Below are 17,658 nucleotides of genomic sequence, written 5' to 3'. Positions count from 1 at the left end.
CCGCCAGCAATGAATGGGTTTGCTCAAACAGCAAATCAGTAGACTTCCAGCTGCACTGCAGGCCATTAACTTTTCATTTACTGGCTGTATGGCCTTGGCCAAGTGACTTCGCCTCCCTTGGCCTGTTTCCTCATATAAAGTAGGGGAAAGGAAATCCTAAGTAGGATTGCAGAAGGATTAAATAAGATAATGTACTATTATGTATGATAGGTGCTCAACAAATACTATCATCTTTTCCTCTCGAGAGATGTTTTAGGCCACCTCTATCACCTTATCCCTAACAACTTTTTAAGGACAGTGTCCATTTCTTCTTTTATTCAACAAGTTTACTGACTACCAAATACGTGAGGGGACCCGTTTTGGACACAGAGAACAGTAATGAACAAACTCCCTCTTCTAAACGGTTTGTAATTTAGATCAAAGATAGCAAACTATTGGCCTGGGAGTGCACCTGGCCTATGACTTGTTTTGTTTGGCTGGCACTTTGAAGCAATATCTCAAAATTTAAATAGTTCATAATATTCATATTTCTGGCTTTTAGAGATCAAAATATCTGACAACACTGGGCCCAATTCCAGCTAGACAGCAATTGGCTGGAGCTGAGTTGCTCCTAACGTGTTTACAGTAGCTCTATCCAAGCGGAGTTCCTCCACTAGACCTTATAGTATCTAACTGAACAGTTTCAGTTGTCATTTATCATAGCATTTGCTCTGTTGTTTCCTCCTAACAGGGAAATATTTCTCTGTAGTCATGTCTCTATTGAAAGCAGGAAAACGAAAGGGCGACTTGAGACAGCATGTTTCAAAGGAAAAAAGCATCAGTCCTCAGTGGGAGTGAAAATTTCCAAGTACTCAATATAAAAATTATACAACTTCCAACACCATTGCAAAATTTCCAGAATGAATGTGACTGGAAAAGATCTACAATGAACAATTTAATGAATTAAAAAATAACTACGATTTTAACAGGGTTTGTTTTTGAATGCGAATTCACATTATTCTGACAACTGGCTGCTTCTCGCCCTTTCGTCACCTGCCCAGCCCGAATTGAGTCCCGAGGTCTAATCAGGTGCATAATGTATATCGCCAAAATTAGCATTGTGCTAGCAAAATAGCGTTATAAAACAAAAACAAAAAACCCAGATAACACTTATCCTTAATACCCTTATTACAAAGTTGTGAGGAGCGAAAAGATTAAAAATGGACATATGCTTCGGCAGTGTTGGAAAAAGATTCTCCGCTTCATTCCAGAAAACGGAAAAGAAAAAAAAAGGCGAGAGTGTGAATCCGGCCACCCCAGGGCCGCCGACCAAAGCAGATGAAAAACCGGTAGGGTTCCGAAGCTGGGGCGTTAACGGGGCTCCAGGTGGTGGGCCCCGCCCATTGGACCCAGCCTCTTGTGCCGGCCCAGCGGGTTCAGTCCACGCCTTTGTCTCCCTCGATAGCAGCCTGGCCGCGTCGTCGCCAAGCAGCGGCGCAGAGCACTATGGGAAACGGACGGAAGCCCCAGTGAGCCAAATTAATTGGTGAGAAAGTTCCAGAAGTGGCGATGGCGTGAAACAGAGAAACAGACCTGGGAAGAGACATGCAGGGTACGGTGGCGCTGGACGGACACTCGGTCGGGCCCAAATCTCTGGGGCGTGGAAAGTTCGGATGCACCTGCAATTTGAGGCGGAGGCGGGGCTGTGGAGGCGGAAGGATATGGCGCGCGGGGCACTATGGGCCGCAATATCGGCAACGTAGGGCGGGACGGAAGCCTAGGAGGGTCAGACTGCAGCGACGCGGGAAGTCTGGACGCGGTAGCTGCCCAAAGAGGAGGCCTGAGGCAGAGGCTCGGCCCCGGCGGCGGCAATGGCGGAAAGACCGGAGGATCTAAACTTGCCCAACGCCGTCATCACCAGGATCATCAAGGAGGCGGTGAGCAGCTTGGGCTGGAGGATTAGCTGGGGGGCGGACGAGCAAGCAGGAGGGAAGCAGGTCCTGGGCCGGCAGCTTTGCTCACCCCCGCTCTCCTCACAGCTCCCGGACGGCGTCAACATCTCCAAGGAGGCTCGGAGCGCCATCTCCCGCGCCGCCAGCGTCTTCGTGCTGTACGCCACGTCCTGGTGAGCTGGGCAGAGACGTCAGCGAGGCGCAGAGAGAACGCCTAGCTTGGAGTTCGTCGCCTGGAGCCCACAAAACCCAGTCCTTGTGTCCTACCTCAGTGCGGAGAGGTTCAGAGGCCTCTGCTAGTTGTTACAAGCTCTGAAGCAAAATAAAACACCAAAATAACTTTGTTTTAGCCCTTTTGTACAGAGGAGGGAGGGACTTAACCCTGTCTGACAAACATTTGTGCATGTGAGGAGTAGGCTTTCCCATCCCACCGCTGGTGCGCCTTTCCCCACTCCGTACGCGGCAGGAGGGAGTCTGACAGCCTCTCCCGGCCCTGTCTCTTTCAGTGCCAACAACTTTGCAATGAAAGGGAAGCGCAAGACACTGAATGCCAGTGATGTGCTCTCAGCCATGGAGGAGATGGAGTTCCAGCGGTTTGTTACCCCGTTGAAAGAAGCTCTGGAAGGTAATGACCGCCCATCCTCTCAACCGTGCAGAAGATGGTCATCCTATGTGACCTGTTCACTTGGCCCTGAGGCTTTCTCAGCGTGGGTCCCTTTAAGTCCAGTAAGCTAGTACTGGACGTGATTCGACCCAGTCCAGTCGACACCACCTTACATCTGTTTTATGATGCTGGCCAGGTTATTTTACCTTCTGTGTCCTGGTTTTTCTGACTGTCCATGGGGTTAGATGCTGAAGTCCATCTGGTTCACTCTTCCAGCCCTCCCTCCTAACCCCTTTCTTCTCCTTGCAGCATATAGGCGGGAGCAGAAGGGCAAGAAGGAAGCTTCAGAGCAAAAGAAGAAGGACAGAGACAAAAAAACGGATTCGGAAGAGCCAGACAAGAGCAGGGATGAGGACAATGATGAAGATGAGGAAAGGCTGGAAGAAGAAGAACAGAATGAGGAAGAGGAAGTGGACAACTGAATAGGGTGGGAGACTGGCACCTTGGAAGGTACCACTCTGAGACTTGCTACACGTTTCTGTGATGCTTTTCCCTGCCGGGCAGAGTAGTCTTAGGCAGAAGTGCCTGAGAAGATCAAAATAAAAACTGACTAGAATTATCGCCAAAAACAGCACTTCCCAAACTCAAAGCATCTGAGTAGCAGAATCCTGTTTTGTTCAATCAGTCTGAAGGTTATGACTTTTTGGCAAGAGGGATTCTGAATGGCTAATTAGTCAGTTGGATCACTCTTGTTTACTTATACGTATGGTTAGGTTGGTTTTGATCCCAGTCCCCCTGCTCCCCTCAAAAAGTAATAATAACTTCCATGCTGCCTGCTGTGTTCCAGATCACAGAGGCAGTCAAGGCTCAGGAAAATTGGGGCTTTGATCATGGTCAGCCTATATTTGATTGTACAGTGTTTGGCAATAGTAGCTTATTAAGAGTGTTCAGAACAATAAAATTTTAGGAAACTACTAAAAAGCTGTGGGAAAATAATGAACTCTGTTGTCTCTCCACTAGACAGTAGCATTAATTGAATTTTGTTTTCTATAGACCCACTTGGCTGGGAGCCCTTTTGTGTTGCATATAGACATCTGACCTGCTAGAGTGGCTGCACTCTGGGTACACAGGCTCTTAAATCAGCAGTGTAGATTGGAATTAGTCAAGCAAAGGTGCTAATGTCTTACTTTTATAAAACAGATGGTTTAATCTTAGGTATACCTCACTGCCTGCCTAACATGAAGTTTTAGGATTTATTGACACCTCCTGGAAGGTGTAAAATCCAGGCTTTCTCTTCTTACAGTCCGTCTCCCAGACTTGTGACTATGGCTTTTCATTCTTCAATTCATGATGAGTTCCAAACTTTATTTCCTCGAGGCACAACTTTCTCTCTCTGTGCTTGTTGCTTCCTGTCTCTCTTCTGCCTCTCCCCTGTTCCCCATCCTCACTTTTCTTCTCTCTTTCCTTTTATCTACTGTCAGTCTAGGAACTTTGTTTACCTGCTTGATATTTCAGAGTGCAAGTTCCTCTGATTCCTTAGTTCTAATCTCATGTCTTTTAAAAATGATTTTATGAAACTCCTCTAAACCTTAAGGGAAATCTGATGGTGCTCAGGAATCTAATTCCCCACTCCCAAACATCCCCTTTAACTGCTTCTAAAGTATCTCTGTTGGCCTTCCTTAGCCTTTTTCTTTACATTCAGTACTCCAAGCACTTTTTTGTTTGTCTCTAAGTTGAGCGCTTGGAGTTTGACAGGTAGTGAAGTGTAGTTTGACACTGTTAATTTGTTAAATGAATACAGTGAAAAGTTTGTTGATAGATGAATGAAGAATGTTCAGATTATAATGCTTTGTACAAATAAAGAACATTCTTGTTAAAAGTGATGCCTCCCATTTCATCCTGCTTGTTTGTAGTATGCTTTTGGAGAGAAACTTTGATCACGCTCCATATAGTTTCGGGGTGTCAGCTGAACCAGACATTTGTAAATGTGGGCTCCTGCATCACCTTGGATGACCAGCAGATGCTGCTCATACACAGGCAGGCAAGGGTTCCAAACCACAGCAAGAGCTTTTGATGGCTCTGCTGGGTACCCTATGAACACTAGATTCTCAGCAACCCCATTTATTGAATCCCTGGTGTGTCTGGCACTGTTCTAAATGCTTTCAAGTATTAACTCTGAAACCCTATGAAGTAGCATTACCATTACCTCAATTATCTCTTAACAACAATGCAATATTACTTCTACATGGCTTTTCAAGTCATAAATCAAATTGATAAATAACATTTCAGAAAGATGTAACCCCAATAGTCATTAGATCTAGTGGCTTTTTCCTTCTCCAAATTCCCATAAGCATCACTCTAGGCTAAGCCCTCAAGTCCTATCTGGACTCATGTAGCTTCCTTTGAGCTCAGTTCCCTGACTCACCTCTCCTTTCCCTAGTATCCTAGCATACTGGTTTCCAGAACACTGCTTCCTGGAACATTGCTATGTCCCTCCCTGCTTCTTATTAAATTACATCCATACTTAACTCTATTATTCAAAGCCTGCATAAGGAGGGCTCACCCTACCATCTATTTTAATCTGCCACTCTAACATAAGGCTGTATGCTATAGTCAAGAATGAATCCAGGCTGGTTTAATAGTGGGTTATCAGAACTTATTAATTTCACTAAAGTTGGTATACAGCCCCCATTACTAAATTTTACTGGCTTAAAAAAATGTGTGTGTGTGTGAATGAATCCCCCAAAGAACTCTTTCCACATGGCTTTAGTTCATCCTGCCCTATTCCTCACCAACATTTGATTCCCTAAGAAAAACATTTCCTAAGAATAGGGACTGTGACTTAAAATCACAGATTTTAACAATCGGGAAGAATCTTTGAGGTCATCCACAGTTTTTCCCAACCACAGTAACAGAGGTAGTTACTGTAGTGCTATCTAGATTTCGAAGGTTCCTTACAAGGCTAAGATAATATTTCTAATTTTTTAACCATGGCCCTTCACACCCAGAAATTCTGATCTTGATTTAGGAAATGGGAGGGTTCCAATCCAAACCCATTGAAAACTACTTTTACTTTTAATGCCCTATTTTTACCATTGGGAAACTGAGGCTTTTCAAACAGAAGTGACTTGCTCAAGAACTTAACACTAATTTATGAAAACCAGGAGCCTATTCCAGTGGCCATCAGCCTCACTCCTATTTTATTTATTTTTTAATAAACTTTTGGTACATTTGTCAAAACTAAGAAACTTTTTTTCTTTTTTTTTTTTTGAGACAAGGTCTCATTCTGTTGCCCAGCCTGGAGTACAGTGGCACAATCATAACTTATTGCAGCTTGGAACTCCTGGGCTCAAGTGATCCTTCTGACTCAGCCTCCCAAGTAGCTAGGACTACAGGTGTGAGCCACTGCCCCGTTTAAGAAAAAACTTTTTTTTTTTTTTTTTTTTTTTGAGACAGGGTCTCACTCTATTGCCGGGGCTAGAGTACAGTGGCATCATCATAGCTCACTGCAACTTCAAACTACTGGGTTCAAGCAATCCTACTGCTTCCACCTCCCAAGTAGCTGGAACTACAGGTGTGTGCCACCATACCCAGGTAATTTTTCTATGTTTTGTAGTGATAGGGTCCCGCTGAGGCTGGTCTTGGACTCCTAGCCTTAAGCGATCCTCCTGCCTTGGCCTCCCAAAGTGCCAGGATTACAGGCGTGAGCTGTAGCGCCTGACCAAGAAAAACTTTTAATTAAATACCAGACTATTTGTATTTCTCCAGTTTTTCTACTACCAGTTTTTCTGTTATAGTATACAATCTAGAATACCACATTGCAGTTAGTGAACTCTTTTAATTGAAATTCACAGAACATAAAACCATTTTTAAATAAGCAATTCAGTAACATTTAGTATACTCACAATGTTGTGCAACCATTATCTCTATCTAGTTTCAAAACATTTTCATCACCCTGTACCCATTAAACAGTTACTCCCATGTTTCCCTCCCCCAGGCTCTAGCAATTATTGATCTGCTTTCTGTCTTGTTTGTTTTTATGCTCTTCATGGTATTTAGCACAATGTCATGTACCTGCTCAGAATAGTTTTCTTTATAAAAGTATAATATGCATACCAAAGGGTGCAAATAAGTATAGAACTTGATGAATTTTCACAATCTAAACACATCCATGTAACCCACACCTGGCTCGATAAACATTATCAGCCCCCCAAGAAATCCCTTTGGTCATCGTACATTACTTCCTTTCCACCTCCTTCCTTGTTGAGCACAGATCAGAACTCTAGTAGCTGAGAACTAACTAGTGTCATATTTCCCTAGCTCTAAGCCACTAGGCCCCTTAAAATATAAAAAAGTATACAACAGGTTTGGGGTACAGATTTTGAGAAACAAAATCCAAGAATAAATGTAATGCAACCCACTGGCATCCTCACGTCCATTTTTCAATAATCCCTGAAGAAACTTTTCAAAGACATTCCTTTGCTAGGGTGATGATCCCCCAACCCCACTTCACCCATGCAATCCTGCCCGTTTACCCAGGCCCTGTAAGCCTCACCAACCAGATCCCTCCTGCCTGTGAACATACTCTGCTCCAATCCCACCGCCCCCAGACCTTTGGTCAGCTCGCTCACGGTACCCATCACAGATACAGGTCTGATGCCCCTAGCAAACTTGGAGTTTGGAGTTTGTCTAAATGCCCATGTCTTTTACATCACGTCTCCCAACTGATGGCACAGAGAAGGCCCTGTGTAATTGCGCTGGAATAAATTTTCTCTGAAAACTTGAAAGTCTGCTGCTGAACTAAACAACTTTAAAACGCTCAGTCCGCAAAAATGGACGTAGCTATTGTGTTAGGCATTACGGTGTTGTTTTAATGTCCTTCACGTCCAATTATTCTTTCACCAAACAACCAACCGGCGCCAAGTTTGCTCTAGGCTGGGAAGAGGACGACTGTGAAGTGAACCCAGGGCTGTGACCGCCTCCGGCGTGGGCTCCCGCGCCCCCACGTGGGCTCCCTCCGGCCTGCCCAGGCCCACGCTGGGGCCCCTGGCGCGGGGAGAGGCGGGCCCTCCAGCCCCTCCGCACACCCAACTGGCCCAGCCTGGAGCCCGACGTATGTGGGCGGGGCCGCGGCCGGAGCGGACCAGCCCCCTCGGAGACTGCCCGCAAGGGGCGTGGCCTGGACTGGAGTGGGCGGGGCGAGAGGGAGCTGCTTCCGGGTGAGCCTCCCGCCCTCACGTGGGCCCCGGAGACTAGAGCGGGAGACTGCGGTGGCGGGAGCAGCGGCTCGGAGCCCGTAGGGAGGCAGGTGAGCGGACGCCGGCCGCGGGGAGATGGCAGGCTTGAGGGCGGCTCCAGAGCGAGGCGGGGGCGATGGCACCGAGAGTCCCACGGCCCCAGATTGTGCTGTGCGCCTGTAGCGCTGGCGGTGCTGCGGGACGCAGTCCTCGGGGAGTCCCTGTTTGGGCTAGATAGTCTTGCTCCAGCCAGGGTTGGGGTCCCGGGTACGGACTCCGCGCCTCCTCTCTGGGGTTCACACCCTCGGAGACCGCCGGGGCAGTCTCCATCTGTGCAGAGCCCGAGGTGCCCGGGGAAAGGAGGTGGAAACAATAACAGCCGCTTTGTGCTAGGCATTGCATGCATCGGCTCATTCAGTTCCTACAAAAGCCCATTGAGGTCAGTTCAAGTCCCTATTTACCAGATGAAGAAACTAAGGTCACACAGCTGGAAAGTGACAGAACCAGGATTCGTACCCACGTCTCTCAGACTTCAAAGCCCACACACTTAACCATCCTGCTATCAACAGCAGCCAGGTCCAGAGTCACAGGTCTGCCTCTCCCACCCTCTTCACCTAGAGCTCCCCACAGCCCAACTCTGCTGGTAAGCAGATTCAAAATCTGCTCTTAAAGTATTAAGGGATCGTGGTGGGCATTGAGGACTGGGCTGCTGGAGACGTAGATGCTAGCCCCAGATCTGCCACTGACCTGCTGCGTGATCCAAGGCCAGTGTCTGCCCTTCTCTGAGCCCACTTTCACTACTGTTTCAGTGATACAATCAGCAAGATTTAAGAAGCCTCTTAGCCAAGATATTCTAGGAGTCTAAAAATGGCAGCTTCTCCTTCTAGCTCCAAATGGCTAAACCAAGAGGAGATTAGGCTCTTCAAAGCCCTAGGACAAGGCTGGGGTCTCATTCTTCTCTTTAATCCCTGCGTCTGGCACTGCAGCAGGCCCAGAGCAGATATTCAGGAAATGCAGGTTGACTGAACAGTTGGTCCCTTTTCAGAACTGCCTGACAGCTACCATCTAAGCCCTTGTGGGGCTTTGAATTTCTCAGTCCTGGCCACCTTCTGCCTAGCTGGCTCTCCTGACTGCTTCCTCCCCAGCCAGTGACAGAGCCTGCCAGACCTGGCAGGAGCAACCAGCGCTCTTTGCCAAGACCACAGCCTCTGGAATCCTCAGTGTAGTACAACATGGGAGGGACTCCTGCCCTGCAGCTTTGTCTCCATCCCACCTGGTGGCAGCTCTCAGGCCCCAGCTTAGGTGATTCCCAGGTCGGGGATGTTGCCTTCCAAGGAAGGAGATACTTTCACAGTCAATCTAAAAAACTACCTGTCCTTCAGTGTCCCCTCTTCCATGAAGCCATCTTTGACTCCCAGAGACACAGGTCCCTTTCACAGCACCTGGTTCACCCCTCTACTCTGTGTGGTGATTATTTTATTTCTCCTTCACCACATAAGCTGCTGGAAGGCAGGGACCTCACCTCAGAAATCTTGGGAGACCCTATGGCCCACAAGGGTTTGTGTACACGTGCTCCCTCTGGGTGTGGTGCAGAAGGCACAGTGTGGTGCCAGGAGATCTCATTCCAGCTCAGCCCTACTCCTGATAATAATAAAATTAGCTACATGTTTACTGTGTGGCTAGTTGGTGCCAGACACATACCTCATCACTATCTGTGACCTCTGCAGCCTTGCAAGTTTCATAATATGCCCAGTTTATAGATTACAAAATGAAGACTTTGAAAGGCCAGTGACCTTGCCCAAAGTTACACAGCAGAGCACAGACCAGATCTGGGACTGTTTGACTCATGCAAAAAGAAACCCGATCCGTTTTGTACCACTCAATACTGCCTTCCAGCAAAGCTAATCTGCCCTCACATGGGTGGACCTCCTGGCGGCTTGTTCCTGTCTTCAGTTTGGTGTCACAGGATTTAAGCCGTGGTTTGCAAGCTCCCTTGATTTGAGAGAAGGGCCCACTGTATGAAAATCCCCCAAACTTTGAGGGACTTTTTGCAAAGCAAAACCCCGGCCTGGATTTGGCTCTGCCAAACAGATATGTAACTCAGGGGCTGTTTTCCCACCCCACAGATACTTATTAAGCACCTGTTGTGGTGGAATGACTCTGTGTGGTGTAGGTAGCAGAGCACTGGGCTAGAAGCCAGGAGCTGCAGAGTCAGTTTCTAGCTCTGCACTGCATTCCCTGTGATCTCTGACAAGTCCTGCCGCCTCTCTACACCCATTTTCCACATTAACATGTAAGGAACTAAACAGAATCAGTGATTTTCAACGTTTTAATTTTTTAGCACTGACACCCATTTCTCAAATCAAATCTCTCTCTGAACCCTAAAATTCAAAAATAGATCAAAGTGGAACTGCTCCCCCACTTCTCTTACCTTTCTGCCTCTCCCAGACTCCCAGGGTTAAATTTGTCCAGCCAGGCCCCTAGGGTAGCCCTGCTGCTTTGCCTCTGATAAGCAGAAGGCAGTTGTTCCCTGGCCTGAGTGGAATGCAGTTTTGGATTCTAAAAGCCAGAGACCTGCTACAAAGGTGGTTCTCTGGAAGTAAATCAGAGACATGTAGACCTGGTTTCAAAATCTGGCTTGACTCCAGAATGACATTGAGCAAAGTCACTTGACTTCTCAGAGCCTTCATTTCCTTATCACTACAAGTTAAGACAATTCTTACAGTTAAATAAGATAATATAAAGTACTTAGTTTGGTGCCCAGCATGTAACTAATACACTCAGTATGTTTTTCTGTTGTTTCTTCCATCTCTCCAGCGACCATAGCAGAGACAGTATGGGCAGAGAGACTCCCACTGAATCAAGTGTTTATCATTATTATGGGGTATGGCATATCAAACCCTGCATTTGGAGTCTAGAACAAATTCAAATTCTGGCTCAGTCACTGGCTGTGCAGTCTTGGGCAGCTGACTTAACCCTGCTGAGCTGGGTTAACTCCTGGCAGACATGAGAGCAAAATCTTGCACAAAATGGGCAGTCAGGGCCTCAGATCTGCTGAACGATTGCTCATTTGGGGGTCGAGACATCTTTGGGGAGGCCCGGCCTGCCCCCTGTGTAGGAGATGCGGCTGGACCACCCAGGGTGTGGTGGCAGGGCAGGTCCCTATGTGGGTCCTGATAACCCCAACCCTGCCAAGGAGGAAGACCAGATAAAATGGGCCTCTGAGCTGGTTGGGGGTGGGGGCTAAAGGGGCCTAAGAGACTGTGGAGAAAGGCAGCAGCAGCATGTCAGAGGATCCCCCACCTGGAAGTCGACACACCAGGGTTCTTGTCCTGCTGTTTTAGCTTCTCACTCACTGTGTGGCCTTGGGTAAGTCCCTGCCCCGCTCCAGACCGTGAGGTCCCATTCATACAAGGAGCAGCTGGACTCGGGCCTGCCAGCCCCCACTTTCTGTGTCTCTTTTTTGTTTTTTCCTGCTTGGCTACGGGGTGTTCCCCCAGGCACCTCCAAAAGGAAGTGTCTGAAACAGAGCTCTTCACTTGCTCTCCAAGCCTGGCTCCCCACGGCCCTCTTCCTGCTCTGTCCCCATCTCTGCTGCCCTCCTGTCTCTGCTGCCTGCCGGGTCAGGCAGGCTTATCCGCCCTAAGAGACTGCTTCTTGGCTGCCTTAAGATGGCTCTTCCTTCTCCACCCCCGACCCCTTCGCTCTGCTTCCTGTCTGCTCCACTCAGCCTGCAAAATTGATCCTCCTAAAGCCAGGTTTCTACCAGGCCACTCCCCTACCCCCTGTTCAGAAATCTTCCCTTGGCCTCTGTCTGGCCCCCTCTCATCCCTTCCCCTCTGTACCCTTGCGCCTCGATTGCCTCCTTGGGTCCTCAGAACAGTCCTAGCCATCCTCCTTCCTCACCTTTGCCCCTTTCTTCCCTTCCTGAGGGAACATTGTCATCCTTTCCTCTGCCAGGCTGAACCGACTCTTCCTGCAAAACCAAGCTCAAGCCCCTGTCTTCCAGCAAACCTATTCTGACTTCCTGACTCACATTGGAACCATGGTTCCTTTCTGGTCAGGCTCTTCCTCTCCAAAATACACTCAGTCAGCCCTGCCTCCCAGAACTGTCACGGAACTCCATGGGAATTCACCTGTGAAAGTGCCCAGTGTGGCCTGGCACCCAGTAGGTGCTCAAGAAACAAATGTTAATGAATGTCCTAGCTTCCTTCTGTCTTATATGGCGTATTTGGCATTTAGGACATACTGTCTTGTACTTCATGTAGTTAAATATTTCCCATGTGCCAGAGTCAGTGTGTGGCAGAGTGCGATGGGGGAGGCAAAAATGAACTGACTCTGGACCCTGCCCTGCAGAAGCTCTGTCTACTGGCACCAGATGAGACAGGCCCACAAACAACTTACATAAGAGAGATTGCAGTCTGGGCAAGAAGAAAGCCTCAGTGGGAGAGGGGAGGAGAACTCTGTAGATTTGGGTATGAGGGGGTTGCAGAGAGAGCATAAGCCCTCCAGGTAAAGGGAACAAGGTAAGCAAAGCAAGAAGGTGTAGCTCGTGCTTGTGGAGCTGCAGGAAGCTCCTTGGGCTGGAAGAGACAACTTTAGTGGCCACTCTATAGAGTGTATGTCTGTCTGTCTGTCTGTCTGACATGTATAGTACTATTTTGCCCTGTTAGTATGTGTTGTGCCTAACAAGAAGTCCACGTACGAAAGCGTTCACAGGGCTTTGGTAGAGTTACAGGAGATTTTTCTCTTTTTGTTTATCTATATTTTTCTAAAATTTCTGCCATGAACCTCAGCATTTTTCATGGAATAAAGTTTAGACATTGGCTAGATCGATGCTTCTCAAATTATGCATAGGGAAGGATGAATTCTTTTCTTATTTCCAATCCATTGATTCTTTGATAAAATGTAATAAAAATAAATTATTAGGAAATTCTTTTTTTTTTAAAGCAATTGGCCAGGTGCAGTGGCTCATGCCTATAATTCCAGCACTCTGAGAGGCTGAGGTGGGAGGATCACTTGAGGGCAAGAGTTTGAGACTAGCCTGGGCAAAATAGTGAGACCCTGTCTCTACATAGATAGATAGCAGTCATATAAAATACAAGCCCACGTTTTGTATCATTAGATTCAGATTGCTATGAAAGCTTCCAGGGGCTTACTTTTGTTTCTCTGCTTATCTTGGTGTAGACTAGTAGGGCTTGGTGAACCACACAGTGAGTAGCACTGGGCTAGAGAAAGGGGACGTGGGAATCTGTGGAAGAGCTGTCTTCCAGATGTGACCGTTTCTTGACGACAGAGACCATATCTCACATGCCTCCCATTCCACCACCACCCCGCCCCCAGACTGAGCACGCAGCAGACGTCCAGGAGCCCTTGAATCCAGCCAGCTGACTGCCCCGTGCCTGCACTGGCCCACACCATGCAGCCCCAGTCTGTTCTGCACAGTGGCTATTTCCACCCACTGCTTCGGACCTGGCAGACAGCCGCCACCACCCTCAACGCCTCCAACCTCATCTACCCCATCTTTGTCACGTGAGTCCCCAGGAATGGGCCAGGCCTCTGATCTGCTGGGGGGTTGACTGGAGTGGGCATCGGCATTGCTCGGGTTGGCAAAGTGGGCTGTCAGCTTGGAACTCAAGGTATTGGAAATGGCCTGCTGATTAAGGACAGCAGTCTTAGGAGCAAAACAAACCTTGAAAATAATTCAGTCATCCCATTTGGAAAATAAGAAGAATAACCATTGCCTGCCATCCTAAGCTTTTGTAATAAGACAGAAACTGAGAAGGCGCTCTGTAGATTATAAAGTGCTAGTACATGTCAAAGGTGGCAGTCGTGATTATTAATAATAGCAACAGCAGACATCTATTGACTACTTACTATGTACCAGGTGCTATGCTAAGCATCTACATACATTATTGCATTCAAACCTGACAGCATTCGAGGAAGGAATAGATATTATCCCCTAGACGGTCAACTCCATGAGGGTAGAGATTTTTGTCAGTTTTTCTTCACTGTTGTATCATCAGAGCCTAGAACAGTACCTGGCACATAGTAAGTGCTCAATAAATATTTGTCGAATTAATTAATTCATCCACCCAGGATACAAATGAAGGGCCTGAGGCTCAAAGAGATGGTACAACTTAGCCAAGGTCACCCAGGCAGTAAGTGGCTGGGATAGGAGACAAGGACCTTTTGACTTCAGAGTCCAAGTTCTTAACCACTTAATTCCTTCCTATGATTACTGTTCTTTGAGTACAGTTGCTCTTGTTGTCACTGTTATTCTTGTTGTTCCTATTATTATTTCAGGCCCTGGGCTTGGCCAGGCAGGGGAGCCAGACAGTGGATCCCATCCCCCTCCCACCATCTCCACTCCCACATTCCTTCCCAGCTTCCCAGCCATGCCTCCCAGTCACCCCTCACCACTGCCCCTTCCCACAGCCACCAATCCATAGCCCACCCCCCCACTCTTGCAGGGATGTTCCTGATGACGTACAGCCAATCGCCAGCCTCCCAGGAGTGGCCAGGTAGGAGACAAGGAGGGGAGGGTCAGGGGATGGTGGAGGGAGAGATTTCACAGGTGGAGGTGCCAGGGGTAGACGATCTGGAGAGGCAAACTTCAGCTCAGTAGAGGAAAGGGTTTCCTTAGGGTCAGAGCTCTTCCACAATAGAAGAGGCAGCTTCATAAGGTAATGAGCTGCCCGTCACCAAAGGCCCCATAGTGGAGGCTGTTGCAGAAGGGAGCGGAACTTCACATGGCAGGTCAATAAGAGAATCTTGGAGGAGCCTTCTCAGCTGAATTCCACAGCTCTGCTACTCAACGCTTCGGTTTTCCCACCTTCTGCTGGGTGCATTCCTGTCTTTCCCTGTAGTGTGGGGCTTGAGCCCTCCTGGTGCCATGTGTAGCTTGGCTCTTAACAAAGGCACAGTGCTGAGGGATCAGGGGGACCATTGCCTGGGACCTGCCTCCCTTCAGCCCCTCTGCCCCACTCCCACCCAGGTATGGTGTGAACCGGCTAGAAGAGATGCTGAAGCCCCTGGTGGAAGAGGGCCTGCGCTGCGTCCTGGTCTTTGGCGTCCCCAGCAGGGTTCCCAAGGTGAAGAATTGGAGGGACGGTGGGCAAGGGTGGGCTGAAGTTCCACACTGACCATATCCTCATTCCTGCCTTGTGCTGGCCCCGGGACCACAGGTGAATGGACATGGTCCGTGCCCTGAGTACCCGTGTGGGTCAGGAGGCTAGGTGGGGCTGCAACACCCTGACTGAATAAATCAGATCCCCTCTCTGGACCTCTCCTGTGCCCTTGCAGATGGGGACAGTCCTCTGTGCTTCCTCATCAGGGCCTGTGATGGTGATAAAAGGAGAGGGCCGGAGCTGTACCGTGGCAGGCCATCCTGCCTTCCTAAGGCTTCATGTAACAGACACACTGCCTTGTCCTTCCCCGGCCCCTAGGATGAGCGGGGCTCTACGGCTGACTCCGAGGAGTCCCCAACTATCGAGGCAATCCGTCTGTTGAGGAAGACCTTCCCCAGCCTCCTGGTGGCCTGTGACGTCTGCCTGTGCCCCTACACCTCCCATGGTCACTGCGGTGAGCTTCCTCCCTCCCAGCAGCCTTGCCGCCACTCACACTCCTACTGCTCAGTTCTCCCCAGGGTGGGGAACAGGCCAGGGCCCAAGGTGCTCCCCAAAACCCAGCCATCTGTCCTGCAGGGCTCCTGAGCAAAAATGGAGCATTCCAGGCCAAGGAGAGCTGCCAGCGGCTGGCAGAGGTTGCCGTGGCCTATGCCAAGGCAGGTGAGAGAGCCACCAGCAGGGATGGGCACCTCTGGGTCAGGGAGGTGGCAGAGTGTGTAGGAAAGTCTCAGAGTTCTGAAGGCCACCCTCTGCCCCTCAGGATGTCAGGTGGTAGCCCCGTCGGACATGATGGATGGACGCGTGGGAGCCATCAAGGAGGCCCTGATGGCACACGGACTTGGCAACAGGGTACGGGTCAGGAGTGCGGGGAGGGGTGTGGGGAGGTGAGGAGTCTGGACCAGCCCTGCCCCCATATCTGCCAAGAATCACAGAGCTGAGGACAGTGCTGGATGAGGCCTTTGGGGTCTGGCTCCACCTCTGCACCTCAGATGGGAAGTGAAGCTCAGAGCTCCCATAGGACTAAGACCCAGGCACTCTGCTTCCCAGCCTAGGTCCTTTCCCTCCCTGCCACACCACCTTGGGACATCTGGAAAGGGCTGGCTAAGCCTAGACCCCATGGTGTCCCGCAGGTATCGGTGATGAGCTATAGTGCCAAATTTGCTTCCTGTTTCTATGGACCTTTCCGGTGAGTGGGATGGGCAGGGGTCTGCTGTTGAATCCCTGGCTCATTAGCCCAAAGCTGGAGCCCTCCCTGATCACTCTGCTTCTCAGGGACGCGGCTCAGTCAAGCCCAGCCTTTGGAGACCGCCGTTGCTACCAGCTGCCCCCAGGGGCGCGAGGCCTGGCCCTCCGAGCGGTGGTGAGTGACCAGGGCTTAAGCCCCTCCCCTCCCCACCCTGCTCCAGGCACTGCCCACACTACACCCTCACCCCTTAGGACCGGGATGTGCGGGAAGGAGCCGACATGCTCATGGTGAAGCCGGGAATGCCCTACCTGGACATCATACGGGAGGTAAAGGACAAGGTGAGCATGCGTCGGAGGCAAAGGCGGCTCAGGGATGAGAGAGTTTGTCCACAGACTGGAATCTCAGAGTTGAAAGCAGTCTGCCCCTGAACAGGAGTCCTCTCCTCCCCATCCCTACCCAGGAACCACCATGGCCTTCTGAGCCAGGGCTCACAGGAACCTTTAAACAGCTCTGGTTTAACAGTTCAAGAATGGGCTGAGCTGCCAGCAGCAATGACTCTGGGCATGGGGCTTAAGATGGTCACAGATTGGGCAAGGAGGAAGGGACGCTCCCCGAGGCACATCCACCCTGCACTTGAACCTGTCTGCTCATCGCTGCTTCTCTGCAGCACCCTGAGCTCCCTCTCGCTGTATACCACGTCTCTGGAGAGTTTGCCATGCTGTGGCACGGAGCCCGGGCCGGGGCATTTGATCTCAAGGCTGCTGTCCTGGAGGCCATGACTGCCTTCCGCAGAGCAGGTAAGCGGGCAGCGGTGGGGTTGTTTGATAGGTGCTACAGGGACTGGTAGGCACTTTGCCCAGATAGGGAGATGAAGTCATGAGACTTATGCCTGGAAATGCTAGTGATCTAAACAGACACACAGTGAGGAATGGATGTGGAACTACTGAACAGAACGTGGAGCAGTGAAGAAAGCAGGGCCCTCTCTTACTTTTTGGCTGTAAGAATGTGGGCGCAGTTCTCTGAACCTCAGTGTCCTCGTCTGTAAGCTAGTGGATAAGATGCCTGGTGCATGTTTGTCCTGAGGATTCAGTAAGGTAATATGGGTAATCGGCATATGCTTTTCACTCCATAAACAGGAGCTGGCGTTGCTAGTGTAGCACACCAGCATGGGCAGGGGACTTGCAGCTTGCCTACTTTCCCCACTGTGCATCTTATACTTTGGAAAACTGAGGCCCAGAAAAAGACTTGCCCAAGGTCTAGCGCTGCCCGAAGCCAGGCTCCATCTTACGCTGTGCCACCCGCAGGCTGTGGCTCATCATGGTAGCCTTCTCCCCACCTGGCCCTCCTCTCCAGAGCGTGTGCTCAGAGCTGACGCCCGCCCCTCCCCTGCTTCCTGCTTCTCTCCCAACACAGGTGCCGACATCATCATCACCTACTACACACCTCAGCTGCTGCAATGGCTGAAGGAGGAGTGATGCAGAGAGTGCAAAACCTAAGGACTAGAGCTTTAAAAAGTTCCCAGGGCCTCAGAGAAGTGAAAACCAAAGTAAACGCTGCTTTTAGAACTGTG

General features: G+C 49.6%; 2 protein-coding genes across 3 annotated transcripts; both read left to right on the top strand.

Moving 5' to 3' along the window:
- Positions 1 to 1,600: 1,600 nt before the first annotated feature.
- On the top strand, positions 1,601 to 4,332 carry POLE3 (polymerase (DNA directed), epsilon 3, accessory subunit). Its single transcript, XM_012641169.1, has 4 exons — positions 1,601 to 1,916; positions 2,019 to 2,104; positions 2,438 to 2,556; positions 2,845 to 4,332. Exons 1-4 carry the CDS (start codon positions 1,851 to 1,853, stop codon positions 3,015 to 3,017), a joined length of 444 nt encoding a protein of 147 aa, XP_012496623.1. The 5' UTR covers positions 1,601 to 1,850; the 3' UTR covers positions 3,018 to 4,332.
- Positions 4,333 to 7,720: 3,388 nt separating this feature from the next.
- Positions 7,721 to 17,658, top strand: ALAD (aminolevulinate dehydratase). 2 transcript variants are annotated; one of them, XM_012641166.1, is made up of 12 exons: positions 7,721 to 7,843; positions 13,116 to 13,304; positions 14,246 to 14,296; positions 14,770 to 14,866; positions 15,221 to 15,356; positions 15,479 to 15,562; positions 15,663 to 15,751; positions 16,033 to 16,088; positions 16,175 to 16,262; positions 16,340 to 16,426; positions 16,756 to 16,885; positions 17,502 to 17,658. In XM_012641166.1, exons 2-12 carry the CDS (start codon positions 13,192 to 13,194, stop codon positions 17,561 to 17,563), a joined length of 993 nt encoding a protein of 330 aa, XP_012496620.1. In that variant the 5' UTR covers positions 7,721 to 7,843; positions 13,116 to 13,191; the 3' UTR covers positions 17,564 to 17,658. The 2 variants fall into 2 exon arrangements, with proteins under 2 accessions (XP_012496620.1, XP_012496621.1); XM_012641167.1 differs by lacking the exon at positions 7,721 to 7,843 and adding an exon at positions 12,235 to 12,298.

Source organism: Propithecus coquereli, unplaced genomic scaffold (assembly GCF_000956105.1).
Source record: "Propithecus coquereli isolate 6110/MARCELLA unplaced genomic scaffold, Pcoq_1.0 Scaffold163, whole genome shotgun sequence".
Taxonomy (NCBI): domain Eukaryota; kingdom Metazoa; phylum Chordata; class Mammalia; order Primates; family Indriidae; genus Propithecus; species Propithecus coquereli.
The sequence above is the reverse complement of the archived record's forward strand: the minus strand, read 5'-3'. Positions and strand labels throughout refer to the sequence as shown.